The sequence below is a fragment of the Agelaius phoeniceus genome, chromosome 19, assembly GCF_051311805.1.
Source record: "Agelaius phoeniceus isolate bAgePho1 chromosome 19, bAgePho1.hap1, whole genome shotgun sequence".
NCBI lineage: Eukaryota > Metazoa > Chordata > Aves > Passeriformes > Icteridae > Agelaius > Agelaius phoeniceus.
The window spans coordinates 2,368,748-2,382,190 of NC_135283.1; the positions used below are offsets into that span (position 1 = coordinate 2,368,748).

Genomic DNA, 13,443 nt, shown 5'->3' on the forward strand with positions numbered 1-13,443 from the left:
ATTGGTGGCCTGGGCTGTATCCCACATGTCCCCAAGCACTGGTACTGTCACCCTCTTGTGAAGTCCCTGGTGCCCTCAGCCCAAACACTGTGTCCCTCCCAGGGGACACTGCCCTCACCCCATCCCAAGAAGGACACACTGTGGGGCCAAACAAGGGTTTATTTGGGGGGACACTTGTACCAAAACTCCAGAGGACACAGGGAGAGGCTGTGTGTCCCTGGAGGGGTCACATGTGGGTGTTGAGGCTGTCCATGTACTCCTGCAGAGCCTGCAGCCGGGCATCAATCTCAGCCAGCTCAGCCGAGGCCTCCTTGGAGCGGTTCTCTGGGGAGGCAGTGCAAGAAAAAAGGATTAAAAATGTCTGGCTTGGGGTGTCCCTCAAATATCTAGGGGCTCAGATGGGGCCTCACCTTTACCAGGACGCTTGCCAGCAGTCCTGCACACTGGCAGCTTGTGGCTGGCAGCTGGGCGAGGTGCCTGGGGGGGAGGTTGGGGTGACCATGGACCTCCTGGTCACCCTGCTTTGGGATGGAGGGGTGGGGGAACCCCAAAGGGGCAGCCACTCACCATACAGGGGCTGTTGCAGAGTGAGGTGCTCAGGGGTCTCCGTGTACGGGTCACTCTCCTGTCCCTGCCCAAGGAGGGGGGTTAAAGGGTGCTAGAAGGGATGCCCAAGCATCCTGCCCAACCCCAGCATTACCTGCAGGGCGTGGGCTCGGGGGCTTTGCTGCCAGGGCTCCCTCCCTGGCGCCAGCTCCGGGAGCTTTCAGCTGCAGGGAGAAATGGGAATGGGGGGAAGTTGAGGAAGGAGCCCCAGCCTGCAGTGGGTGCACCCCCAACTCTCCTCCTGTTCCCCACTCACCAGACGAGCTGCGCCTGTGGCTCCTGGCCGGGCTGCTGCTGCCAGAAGCCACTCCACGCCGCTGGCTGCACCCAAGGGAGATGGTGGTAAGGGGGAATGTGGGGCTGAAGCAGGGAGGAGAGCCCCCAAGAACCAGGGAGGGATGTGGGGAGCTGCAAACACCGCTTACTTTCTGAGCTCAGCCTCCTTCTGCCGGCGCTGCCGGGCCCTGACAAAGGCAGTGGGGTCGAAGCGTGGTGGGCGGGAGCCTGGCAGGGGGAGGCAGAGGAGGGGTTCAGGGTGAGGAGGGGGTGAGCTGTGTCCTGTCACCCACACTCCTGGGTGTGTCCCCAAGTGTCCCACACCTGCAGGTGACAGGGACTTTGGCGAGGGGTGGCCTCGGCTGCTCCTGTGGCTCTCCAGGGATGCTGAGCGTCGCTCCTGGGCGCGTGGGGCTGGGCTGGCAGATTTCTGGCGGCTGCCAAGAGGACCAGCACCATCAGGGGGGGACAGGGGGACACCCCACAGTCCTGAGGGTCATCCTGCAGAGTGCACCCCGGCCTCACCCCCTCCTGCAGGAGGCCAGTTCAGCTGTCAAATTCTTTACCCGCAGCTGCAGCTTCTGCTCTGACGCCTTTGCCTGGGCCAGCTTCGAGGGGGACAAAAAAGGCTCAGTGTGCATCTGGCAGCCCCTGTCCCTCCCCAGAGCAGCTCCCACCCTCCCAGCCCACCTCTGCTGCCAGCTGCCGGTACTCGCGCTGGTGCCGGCTCTCTGCTGCCCGCTTCTCCTCCAGTGCCTGCCACAGCCTGGGGGGAATGCCAGGGGGTGGTCTGGGGGTTCCCTCCTCACCCTGAGAGACAGGAACCCCCAAACCCTTCCGGGTGCCCTGGCCCCACTCACGCATCCCGCAAGTGCTGGGTCTCCTCCAGGCGCCGCGCCCGGAGCTGCCCCAGCTGCTCCTGCAGCTCCCGCACCAGCGCCACGAGGTCCGGCCGGCCCGCGTAGGGCAGCGGCAGCGGGTAATGGATCCTGGAGGAGAGCGCGAGGTGAGGCTGGAGTCACTTCCCCGTGACCCCTGCCTGGTGTCCCCTGTCACCTGTCGAACTCCACAGAGTAGACCAGGATGAGGTAGCGCTTGCTGTTGAGGGGTGAAGAGGTGGAAGGGGAAGGCCGGGTGACTGCCCCCACTTTCCGGCTATGCAGGGTCTCCAGGTCGGTGAAGGTGAGCAGCTCCAGGCTGACGGAGTCGCTGCTCTGCAGGAAGTTTGAAAAGCAGGAGGGCTCGGTGGGACACACACCCCACCCCAGGTACCCCCAAAACGCCGTGTAGGGGAGCAGCACGGCCACACCTGTGTCAGTGCCGACTCCAGCATGCTGCAGAAAATGCCAAACTGCTTGAAATTCCCCGTTTTGCGGGTCAGGTCCTCGATGACTGCGAGGAGCAGAGGATATTTGGTCAGTGGCATCCGTGGGAGATCCCCTCATCGCCCAGGCTCCCTCCAGCACTCACAGGCGGCATCGAACTCGCCCCTCCACAGGTCGCTGGTGCCGTGAGCCTCCACCTCCACCCGCAAGGTGCTGCGGGTCTGGGTCACCCGCACCGTGTGTGCCCCGGGCCGGAAAGCGCACTCGGCCTGCAGGTACCGCGGCTCCGCCATGGCGCCGGGGGCTCTGCGGGCACAGGGAACCCTTAGCACACCGGGGCACCCCAGCAGCACCCCTTGGCACACCGGGGCACCCTTGGCACGCCAGGGCACCCCTGGCACGCAGGGCACCCTTGGCACGCAGGGAACCCCAGCAGCACACGGGGCACCCCAGCAGCACAGAGGGGAAAGGGGAGCCCGGCTGGAGGGCTTGGGACAGCTGAGCTGGGGTGGGGTCCGGGCTGGTGAGGGCCGGGCGGGAGCAGAATTACGGGGAACGGACAGGGTGAGAAGGGGAGCCCACAGCCCCACGAGCGGTGAGCAGAGCGGACCTCGGGGCTTTTGTTGACTTGGGCTCGGCTGGGGGCGGGCGCAGCGCGAAGGGGTGGAGAGAATACAGCGGAACAAAGGGAGAGCCGTGGGTTTGGACCTGCTGCCTGCGGGGATCCCAGGGCGTGGCGGGGCTGTTCGGGGGGTACCGAGGGAGGGGAGCTGGGGGTGGCCGGGCCCGCGGTACCGCTCAGCCCACAGGTACCGGGAGCAGCCGTGCCGCATCGGGGGAGCCTCACCGCCCGCCGCGATCCTCCGCGCCTGGCCGCGCCCCGCTCCGCCGCACTGCCACACCTCATTGGCTGGCCGCGCCACGCCCTGCCTCCTCATTGGCTGGTCGCACCACTCTCCGCCGCTCATTGGCTGTAGGCGCCGCCCGTCATCTCAATGCCGTTAGCCGCTCCGCCCTGCCCGCCAGCCTCCCGCTGCCATTGGTTGTCAGGCAAAGCCCGCCTCCTGCTCCCGCTGCACTATTGGTTATTGGAGCTGTCGCTCATTTTGGGGAAGAGGTGGAGCCACGCCTGCCTGTGTAGGCCCCGCCCCTTCTCATGGTCCTTGAGGGACATACCCGCCATTAATCATGGCCGCGGTCCGCTCTGACGGGAGATACGGAATGGGGCGGGTCACTGGGCCTGGGGCAGGAGGTCTGGGCTGGATATGGGGCAGCACAGAACCCCAGGTAGTGCAGGAGGGCACCGACAAGTTGTGGAGCAACTGCACCTCGAACCTGTTTTTATTAACCAGTGAGAAGCTGGGGGATGCCCCTAGAGGCCGCAGGACTCCACTAGAGGGCCCCAATGTTTGGGAGGATCGCCCCCCAAATTGCAGACTTTCCCCCTGAAATGGTTGGAAGGGGCAGCCCCAAGGCTCCAGATCTGCCCCAGAATGTTTCAGGAGGTTGGCCCCCATAAAATATTGGGGAGGAGAGCAAATACAGCACTCCTCAGCACACCCCAAAACTGCCCCTGGGACTTCCAGCAGCCTTTCTCAGGCAGAACATTGTCTGTGGGTCTGTCTGTGCAGTGGGTGATACTGAGGGCATTGTGAGCACCCCAGGTCAAAATTGGGGCCTTCAAAATGACCCTCTGGGCCCTCTAAATGACTCTTTGAAAGTTTAAAAACATAAATCTTGGAATGTATAAATGTGGTTTTGTAGCATGAAAATGCCGGTTTGGACCTTAAATGGATTATTTGGTGATTTAAAATCACCAAAGCACCGGTGCTGATTTCCTTACTTTTAAGGATTGCATTATGTAAATAAAGGTTTGAAAAGCTTGGGGCTGAATCTGAAGAGTAACCCTCTGGACCTGAAGCACAGGCAGAGGCAGGACGAGAGGCACAGGGCTCAAATCCAGACCCAGAGTGACTCGGGAGATGATTTTTACTCTGGGGGTGACTGAGGCTCCTTGGGCAGGTTCTGAGCTCTCCACCTGGGCAGCACAAGAGCTGGTGGTCACCCTGGGGCTTGCCTCGCACCCCAGCACACCCTGAAGGGCCTTGCAGGGACAGAGGAGTCTTAAACTCAGATTACTAAAGCTTTAGTTTTGGAGAAATCCAGCAAAGTTTAGAATTTCTGAAAATCCAATTTCTAGCTGCCACTGCCCTGTTGGCAAGGGCGAGTGGCCGCAAACAGAGGCTATTTTCTGTGGGAAAAAGAAATCATTTCCCCAGGGCCTGGGCATCAGATTAAAGGTGAACATGAAGGCTCCACAGTGGTGGTCACAGATAAACAGGGCCAGGAGAGCAGCTCCTTTAAAAAGGCCTTTATTAAAGACAACTCTGGGTGGAGAACCCAAGGGGTTGCACACACCGCCACTGCTCCCACTGGACGACACTGAGGAGGAGGATGAGTGAAACTTTATCTTTTGGGAGAGCTGGGGCTTCCATCCTCACAAAAGTCCTTAGGAAGACAATGTTGGCTCGTAGTTTAGAGGTATCCTCCAAGCTGAGTACTCTGAAGGTCTGGTGGCAGGACAGAATCCGGCTCTGGTCAAGGGTGGGTGATTTAGTGTGGTTTTGCTGGGTTAAAGTCATAGTTTATGTGCTGGTTTGTTGTTTTGAGAGGGTTCATGCAGTTCCCACAGCCTCTCATTTAAATTCAGTCCGGGTGCAAGTCCTCCTGGGAGCAGGGGAGCAGGGAAAGTGGTTCCCGACGGGAATAGATACAAATCCGGGGTGAGACAGAAAGGGGTACAAATACAGAGTACGACGGGGAGAGCTTCAAATCCAGGGTAAAACAGTAACACTTAACAGCGGCAACTAAAGGCAAGTCCTAGAACTCTAACATTCAATATTTAACAACAGACCGACACTTCCAATTAAGACCCTATCAACGTCATAAACATCAAGTAGCAATTACTACTGTGAAAAAGCGCTCTCATCTCCCGGGTTTCATTTCTCACAGCCGTGCCCCCCAGGCCAGCGTGTGCAGCCTCCGGGCAGCGTCGCTGAGCCGCCCGCGGTACTCGAGGCGGCGGTGCAGCCCCGGGGGCACGGCCGCCAGCCCCCGCAGCAGCCCCCAGCAGCCCGCAGCGATGGTGCCCGTGGAGTCGCTGTCGCCGCCGTGCAGCGCCGCCCTGGCACACAGCTCCTCCCAGCTGTCCCCCGCTGCCAGCAGCGCCTCCAGCGCCACCATGGGCGCGTCGTGGCCGCTGCGCCCCGGCCAGGCGTCCAGCGCCCAGCCCAGGTACTCTGTGTCCCGCTCGGCTGGGGACGGCAGCGATGGCACCCGCGGAGGGCCACCGCCTGCCAGGAGCCCGCGGGACTCCAGGTACCTGCAGAGACATGGGGACATCGAGCTCACCGGGGACACTGCTGTCACAGACAATGGGGTAAGCAGTGACGCTGGGGGTCACTGGGCTGTGGCTTTTCAGCAGCCCCTGTGACCCCAGATAGCTGTGGGGACACTGGGGACAACCAGGAAACCTGGTGGTTTCCAGCAAGGCACTGGATACCAGTACCACCAAGAACACGAAATGCTCCAGGAACCCCAGGGACACAGCGGTCACTGTCCCCAAGGATGGCACCTCTGGCAGTGACACGAGGGACACTGGGTGCAGCAGGGACAGACTGGGCATCAGTCAGGGTCAGCAGTGGCACCAGTGACACTGCTGCGATGCCTTGCCAGGACCATCAGAGAGCCTGGCTGGCACCAGTGGCATGAATGGATCCCTGAGCCCTTTTCAGTCTCCTCCCCAGCCCTCCCTGTGCTCCCGGTGTCCCCCCAGAACCCTCCCAGTGCCTGCTCACCGGTGCCACGCCTCTCCAAAGAATGGCCAGGCAGCAGCATTGTCCTCCACAGCCACCCCGGTGCCCTCCACGTAGTCCCGTGCCAGGGGCAGGACCCGCAGCAGCTCAGCCCCCCAGTGCTCTGGGGGTTCACCCCGAGCCCCCAGTGCCCCAAAGAGGGCCACGGTCAGTGCTCCAAGGTACCCTGTGGGGACAGGAGTTTCAGGGGGGTTCTGCTGTCCCCTCCTGCCCTCCCCTGCCAGGCTGGCACTCACCAGTGGGGTGGTGGTGGGTCATGCGCCCGCTCTCGATGCTCACCCGGATCAGAGTTGGCAGCTCTGAGGCATGTGGGTACCTGCACTGGCATCAGACCAGTCCCCACGCCCCTGCTCCTGTACCTCCAGGAATGTCCCCATTCCCATACCACCAACCTTTGTCCCTGCTGTGCTCATTCTCCCAGCCCCATCACTTCCACATCCCACTCTTACCTGCTCTGTGACCTGTGTCCCTCTTCCCTATTGCTGTCCCCATGTTCTCCGTCCCCAACCTCCCAGCTCCAGCACCACACGTCCCCAAGCCCTGGACCTTGTCCTCTCCAGCTCCACCAACCCCATCCATGTCACCCACCCCACTCCTTTCCCTGTGACATCCTCATGTCCCTCTTACCCTACTCCCATCCCTTCACATCCCCTTCCCTCCAGCTCTGACACCCCCATTTCCCCAGCCCCAAACATCCTCACTCCCCACTCCCCTAGTTCTGACACCCCCTTATCCCCATCCCGTGTCCCTCCCTGTGTTCACCCTTCCACTCATTCTGACACCCCCACATCCCTGTCCCCACGCCCCAGTTCTGACACCCACATCCCTGTCCCTGAGTGCCCCCAGTGTCCCCAGGTGTCCCTGGTGTCCCCGTGCCCACCTGAGGCCGATGGCCAGGCTGCGCATGGCAGCCCCACAGCCGGTGCCGCGGGGGTTGAAGGGGATGCGGAAGCCCTGGGGCTCCCCCGGCCGCAGCTGGGAGGTGCCTGGGGAGGGGGACACGGGGGTGTGAGGCTCCCTGAGCCCCCCTGCCCCTCCCTGGCTCCTTGGGCCCTGCTCACCTAGGATGCTGCTGGGTCCGGGCTTGCGTCCCTCCATGTCCCCCATGGCGGCCACGTAGCGGCGAGCCAGCTCCTGCAGGAGGGGCTCCCCCTCCAGGCCTGTGCAGGGTGGGAGTGAGGAACCCACCCAGGTTACCCAGGCTGGCAGGGAGAGGCCCCATGAACCCCCCAAATATGAAAGGGGGGAATAAGATCCTCATTGCACCACCCCCAGAAATGTGGGGAAAGGGAACACTGCACCACAGAGCCTCCAAAACTGGAGGGGAAGCAGGATGAGTTTAGTGGGGAAATGGGGAATCTTCCTGAGCACTGCAGACTGAGTGAGAGAGGTTCCCAAAGTGGGAGGGGGAAACGTCCCCATCTCCAGCACCCAATATAGGAGGAAAGGGCACATAAATGAGGAAAACCACATAGACACACTCACAGTCCCCATGCCACCCCCATCTAGAGGAAACAAGGATACACATCCCCCCAAGCCTCCTGAAAACCCCTAAAAAGTGGGGGAAAGTGTAATAAAGATGCCCCAAAGGCCCCCACAGAACTGAACAATCCCAGCAATCCTCCAATTGAGCCAGGGATATCATGGGGACCTCCCTGACACATCCCAGGCTGTAAGGGAACACCCAGACACCAACCACACAGCCCAAGGAACACAACAGAGACCCCCCCACTCCTCAGGGGACATACAAGGACACCCCCTCCAGTGCCAGCTTGGGGCACAACGGGGACCCCATGAACCCCTCCCTCTCGGTCATGGTGTCCCCCACCTGTGGCCAGCCCCTCGGCGGTGGCGAGGTGCAGCACGGTGTCATCGCTGACGGGCCACTCGGGGGGCTCCAGGCTGATGGCTGCCAGCCCCCCCAGCTCAGCCAGCTCGGCGTGGATCTGGGGGCCCGAGGTGCAGTACTCCCAGCGGGCCCCCCGATAGCCCAGGGCATCCCCGACCCCGCTCAGCACCATGGCTGCCTCGTAGGCCTCCACCGAGGGCACCCTGGGGGGACAGAGGGCTCAGGGGGTGCCAGGGTGTTCAGGGGGAACCTGGAGGGAACAGAGGGCTCAGGGGTGCCAGGGGGTGCCATGGTGTACCCAGAGGGAACAGAGGGCTCAGGGGGTGTTCAGGGGGTGCCAGGGTGTTCAGGGGGCACCCTGGGGGAACAGAGGGCTCAGGGGGTGCCAGGGGGAGCCTTCTCTGAACAGAGGGCTCAGGGGGTGCCAGGGTGTTCAGGGGGTGCCCTCTCTGAACAGGGGGTGCCAGGGTGAGCCCTCTCTGAGCAGAGGGCTCAGGGTGTTCAGGGTGAGCCCTCTCTGAGCAGAGGATCCAGGGTGAGCCCTCTCTGAACAGGGGGTGCCAGGGTGAGCCCTCTCTGAGCAGAGGGTTCAGGGTGTTCAGGGTGAGCCCTCTCTGAGCAGAAGATTCAGGGTGTGCAGGGTGAGCCCTCTCTGAGCAGAGGGTTCAGGGTGAGCCCTCTCTGAGCAGAGGGTTCAGGGTGAGCCCTCTCTGAGCAGAGGGTTCAGGGTGAGCCCTCTCTGAGCAGAGGGTTCAGGGTGTTCAGGGTGAGCCCTCTCTGATCAGAGGGTTCAGGGTGAGCCCTCTCTGAGCAGAGGGTTCAGAGTGTTCAGGGTGAGCCCTCTCTGAGCAGAGGGTTCAGGGTGTTCAGGGTGAGCTCTCTCTGAGCAGAGAGCTCAGGGTGTTCAGGGTGAGCCCTCTCTGAGCAGAGGGTTCAGGGTGAGCCCTCTCTGAGCAGAGGGTTCAGGGTGAGCCCTCTCTGAGCAGAGGGTTCAGGGTGAGCCCTCTCTGAGCAGAGGGTTCAGGGTGAGCCCTCTCTGAGCAGAGGGCTCAGGGGTGCCAGCAGCAGGGGAAGCCCCAGGGATCCCATGCACTCACCTCTCCTCCATGGTGCAGCAGCTGGGAACGCCTGTCAGGGTCAGGGCACGGGGCCAGTGCTGGCCAGGGGCCCTTAAGGGGACCAGAACACCCCGGGGATGTGGGGTGCAGGGCTGCTGCCCCCACAGTGAGAGGGAGAAAGCAGGGAGGGACTCCAGGGGCAGAGGGAAAGAGAGGCTCCAGGGGCCCCAAATCTCTTCTCAGGGGCAAAGCTTTAAACTGTGGGAACAAAGCATCCTCTGAGGGCACAAAACCTAACTTCAGGGTTCAAAATGTTTTCAAAGCTGAATTTTCAGGGCCCCAAATCCTCTTTTTAAGACCCAAACCTTCTGTTGCAGGGTCTAAAACCCTCTTTTACCACTCAAAGGTTCCACTGGACTGCCTGAACCCCTCTAGTCAGGACCAAAGCTTCACTTCTTGGGGCAAGAGAGGTTCACCTCCATTGCAGGGTCCACAAGGTCATTTGTAGCATCTCACCTATTAATTTTTTTCATGCCTAAAGCCTCTATTTTGGGGCCAAAATCCTAATTTTTGGCCTCCCAATCTCTCTTATATTAGCTGTTGCCTTTTTTAGGGCACAGAGTTTCATCTTTTGGATCCAAACCCTCATTTATTGGACAGAAATCCTGCCTAGGCTACAAATCCACATTGGGATGGTCCTAAACCCCATGTTTCCTTCTGAAGCTCTTAGTTCTGGCTTCCTAATCAGGCTCCTTTTAGGCTACAAAGTCTCATTTTTAGTATCCAAAGAATGTTTCAGCTCACAACTTCTCTTTTTGTGAGTTCCAAGCAGGGTTTTTCCTCTCCAAAGCCTTCTTTTCAGGCAATTTGGCTCTTTTCCCAGCTAAAAAAAAACAACCAAACAAACAAAAAAAAAACCAAAAAAACCAACAAGCAAACCCCTGTTCTTTCTTGCTTGGTCACACTCTACAGAAATTAAAGTGCTACCTCAGACAGGTTTGGTCCTGAAGGGAAGTTTACTGTTTCATAACCTCCAGGTTGATGATCATGAAATAACAGAATTCTCAGTAATTGGTGAAACCAGGAGAGGCACCGACAAAACTTCTGGAGGGCAGACTTTGACCTTTTCAAGAAGCTGATTTGCAAACTTCCTTGGGAAGCAGCCCTTAAAAACAGAAGGTGTCCAGGAAGGACGGATGTTCTTCAAGAAATTCATCTTGAAGGCAGAGCAGCAGGCTGTCCCTGTGGGCTGGAGGAGGAGCTCTTGGGGGTGACAACAGGCCTGGAGGAGCAGGGAACTCCTGAAGGGACTCCTGTCCCTCGTGTGCCAGGCTCAGAGTGGGCAGGGAGCAGCTGGCAGGGCTGGGCAGGTTTCTGCAGTGTCTGAGGGGTCTCTTACTGGGGGCAGCACTCACAGCAGGGTCAGGGTGTCTCAGACACCTTTTATGGAAAATCCTTTCCTTAGGATCTTTTCTCCTGAGAGGCCTCAGGAACGAAATGTAACCAATGGTTATCTGCTGCTGTGGAATGCAACAGGTGGGTCTGGGATTGGGCTCATGTGGTTATTTCTAATTAATGGCCAATCACAGCCCAGCTGGCTCGGACTCTCTGGTCACTCAGAAGATTTTATCATCATTTCATTCCTTTCTATTCTGTCACAGACATCTTTTATGAAAATTCCTTTCCTTAGGATTTTTCTTCCTGAGAAGCTTCAAGAACAAAATGTAACCAATGGTTATCTGCTGCTGTGGAATGCAACAGGTGCATCTTTAATTAGCCCACGTTAATTGTTTTTAATTAATGGCCAATCACAGCCCAGCTGGCTCAGACTCTCTGTCTGACACACAAGCTTTTGTTATCATTCCTTCTTTTTCTATTCTTAGCCAGCCTTCTGATGAAATCCTTTCTTCTATTACTTTAGTATACTTTTAATGTAATATATATCATAAAATAATAAATCAAGCCTTCTAAACATGGAGTCAAATCCTCATCTCTTCCCTCATCCTCAGACCCCTGTGAACACAGTCACACTATTCCTTTCAAGCCTTCTGATGAAATCCTTTCTTCTGTTCTTTTAGTATAGTTTTAATATATCATTTTCTTTCACTATAAAATATATCATAAAATAACAAATCAGCCTTCTGAACCATGGAGTCAAGATTCTCATCTCTTCCCTTTCTAACCACATCAGGGCAGTCTGCTGGTGCTCTTTGTGCAAGCTGCTCCCTACTAGAGACACTTTTAGTACTTCCTGCACTCCTCTTCTTCCTCTCTGGCGTTGCACAAGTCCCATCACCTGCTCCTCCCTCCTCCAGGCTGACAATCTGCCCTTGTCCCCTCTGTGGTGGCACGAGTCCCCTGACCCAGGCACCGCTCCTGGTGTCCTCTGCCAGCTTGCTGAGCGTCCTCTCTGCCCCAGCATCCAGTTAGGAAAGACATTAACGAGGACCAGCCCTGACCCTTGGGAGGTGCTGTTTGTTCCTGGCTCCATACCTGTCATGGTGTCACTGGGCAGCCCCCTCAGGGCCTGCCCTCAGCCCTTTTCAGCCCCTGCTGTCACATCCAGCCCACGTCCCTTCCAGGGACTTAAACTCCATGTTTAAAATTGCTGGATGGGCACATGCAAGCACACAGCTCCCAAAATCCCATCACACAAACATCACACTGTGGGCATTTCCAGCAGCTGCCTCAAAACCTACAAAGAAGGAAACACCCTGTAAATTATTCATACCATGTCACAGCCCAGCAGTCAGAGGCATGATGGTCACTGGAAATTGTCAACAGGCTCAATAAAAACACAAGATGACGTGTCAGGGAATTCTTTATGTTTTATTCTTGCCATAACTCTGGCAACCAGCCAAATATTTAGGCTCAAAAGATGTTGGCTAACAAACCCTTAAATTCTACATTAGGCTTCCACGAGTGGTGGCTGACAAGCCCTTAGTTTTGTATAGAGCACTTCAATAATTTCTCAGCTCCTCAGAAGTGCTGGCTAACAAGCCCCAACACACTTCCACCAGCTCCCACAACAAACCTCAGTGTGGAGCATGGGGTAGAATCATTGCCATGCCTTGCCCAGACAAAGCAAGGGAGGAGGTAATAAAGGCAGAAAAGGGAGAGAGAGAACAAAGCTCATCACCAGTCCATAGATCCCATGTTGGTTCTACTGTGGATGGTCTGGAGCAGGCATTGCAAGACAAAAAAAAGCCAGAGAGAAAGAGGAAAAGGAGCCAGGGGTGTCAATTGGCTTCCTTTTATAGTTAACTTGGTGCCTACCTCTGACACTGACTAAATGTTTTGTGCTGTTTTCTTCATGCATGCACAGCCAGCTCTTCTGGGAAGTGAGCATGAGTGTCAAAGCAGAGCAGGAATTTGCCTCAGTCTTCTCCAATGACCTTTCCTATTGTAATAATCAGAATGTTTGAGACAAAACATGCTTAGATCTGGTCCTCCACAGGCCAACAAGGGCTTTTAATTCTGGCTTTGGCTTTTCTGCCTGTTGGTTCCAAACAGGTGGGACTTTGTTCCCTTCAGATGCTGTGCTGCTGCAGCATCCAGGCTGTGCTTGTCTGACATGCACCTCTGGGATGCTCAGAGCTCCACACTGACAGGTAAGAGTTTGTGATCTCCACAACCTGGCTCCAGAGGCTGTAGTCCTGCCATGAGGAGGACCTGCCCAGCTCCCTCTCTACTGGCAAGGCTTGCACCCAAGCAAGGCTTGGTGCAGGCACCTCCTGGCAGATCCTGTCAGAGAGCCCTGGAGCTGTGGCACTCCTGGGAGCATGGTCCAGGCCTAAAGGACTGCTTCTCTTCCTCCTCCTCCCCGTTAAATTGCCACCGTTGGTGCTGCTCGTGATCCAGCTGCAGAGATCACTGCCCCACTGTGGGGATCTGCTCCTGGCTCTCTCCCTGGCATGGCTCCTCTGGCTGTGCATCACTTTAATCCTGCCAGGCACAGCCTGTGGTGCTGGAGAACCTCCCTGGCCCAGCATGGAATGGGCATGTGCTGGTGCTGGTGAGGAAGCTGTCTTTTCTCTCATCTTTGAATCCGAGCACCTGGAGGAGAAAAGAGTTATCTCTGCTTCAGGCATTCCTTGTAGGTTCCTCTGGCACTCAGTCATTTTCTTGGAGCAACAGAGAGATTTCACCGAGGTCACCAGTGGTGAGTTTAATTAAAGTCCTCCCACCATGTCTGCCACTGTCAGAGTGAGTCCTCATCTTTTTACCCCCTATGGCCTCCACTTCACAGAATCCTGGAATTTGGATGGAAGAAATCTCATTCCAACCCCCATGCCATGGGCAGGGACACTTTACACTATCCCAGGCTGCTCCAAGCCCTGTCCATCCTGGCCTTGGACACTTCCAGGGATCCAGGGGCAGCCACAGCTGCTCTGGGCACCTGTGCCAGGGCCTCACCAACCTCACAGGGAAGAATTTCTGCCTAATATCTACAC

The 13,443-nt window shown here is 57.6% G+C and overlaps 2 protein-coding genes across 6 annotated transcripts; both read right to left on the reverse strand.

Moving 5' to 3' along the window:
• Positions 1 to 141: 141 nt before the first annotated feature.
• On the reverse strand, positions 142 to 3,197 carry CCDC61 (coiled-coil domain containing 61). 5 transcript variants are annotated; one of them, XM_077188282.1, is made up of 14 exons: positions 3,021 to 3,197; positions 2,353 to 2,513; positions 2,192 to 2,274; positions 1,939 to 2,096; positions 1,743 to 1,871; positions 1,573 to 1,648; positions 1,408 to 1,490; positions 1,207 to 1,319; positions 1,032 to 1,110; positions 863 to 927; positions 701 to 770; positions 568 to 631; positions 411 to 477; positions 142 to 324 (listed from the first exon to the last, which is right to left on the reverse strand). In XM_077188282.1, exons 1-14 carry the CDS (start codon positions 3,173 to 3,175, stop codon positions 227 to 229), a joined length of 1,401 nt encoding a protein of 466 aa, XP_077044397.1. In that variant the 5' UTR covers positions 3,176 to 3,197; the 3' UTR covers positions 142 to 226. The 5 variants fall into 5 exon arrangements, with proteins under 5 accessions (XP_077044397.1, XP_054500945.2, XP_077044398.1 ...); XM_054644970.2 differs by having other exon boundaries at positions 2,916 to 3,197; XM_077188283.1 differs by having other exon boundaries at positions 3,055 to 3,098.
• A 1,366-nt stretch (positions 3,198 to 4,563) lies between these two features.
• On the reverse strand, positions 4,564 to 9,161 carry LOC129128118 (ADP-ribosylhydrolase ARH1-like). The gene is made up of 7 exons (XM_054645234.2): positions 9,029 to 9,161; positions 7,911 to 8,134; positions 7,144 to 7,242; positions 6,963 to 7,068; positions 6,319 to 6,398; positions 6,065 to 6,248; positions 4,564 to 5,589 (listed from the first exon to the last, which is right to left on the reverse strand). Exons 1-7 carry the CDS (start codon positions 9,037 to 9,039, stop codon positions 5,214 to 5,216), a joined length of 1,080 nt encoding a protein of 359 aa, XP_054501209.2. The 5' UTR covers positions 9,040 to 9,161; the 3' UTR covers positions 4,564 to 5,213.
• Positions 9,162 to 13,443: the final 4,282 nt, after the last annotated feature.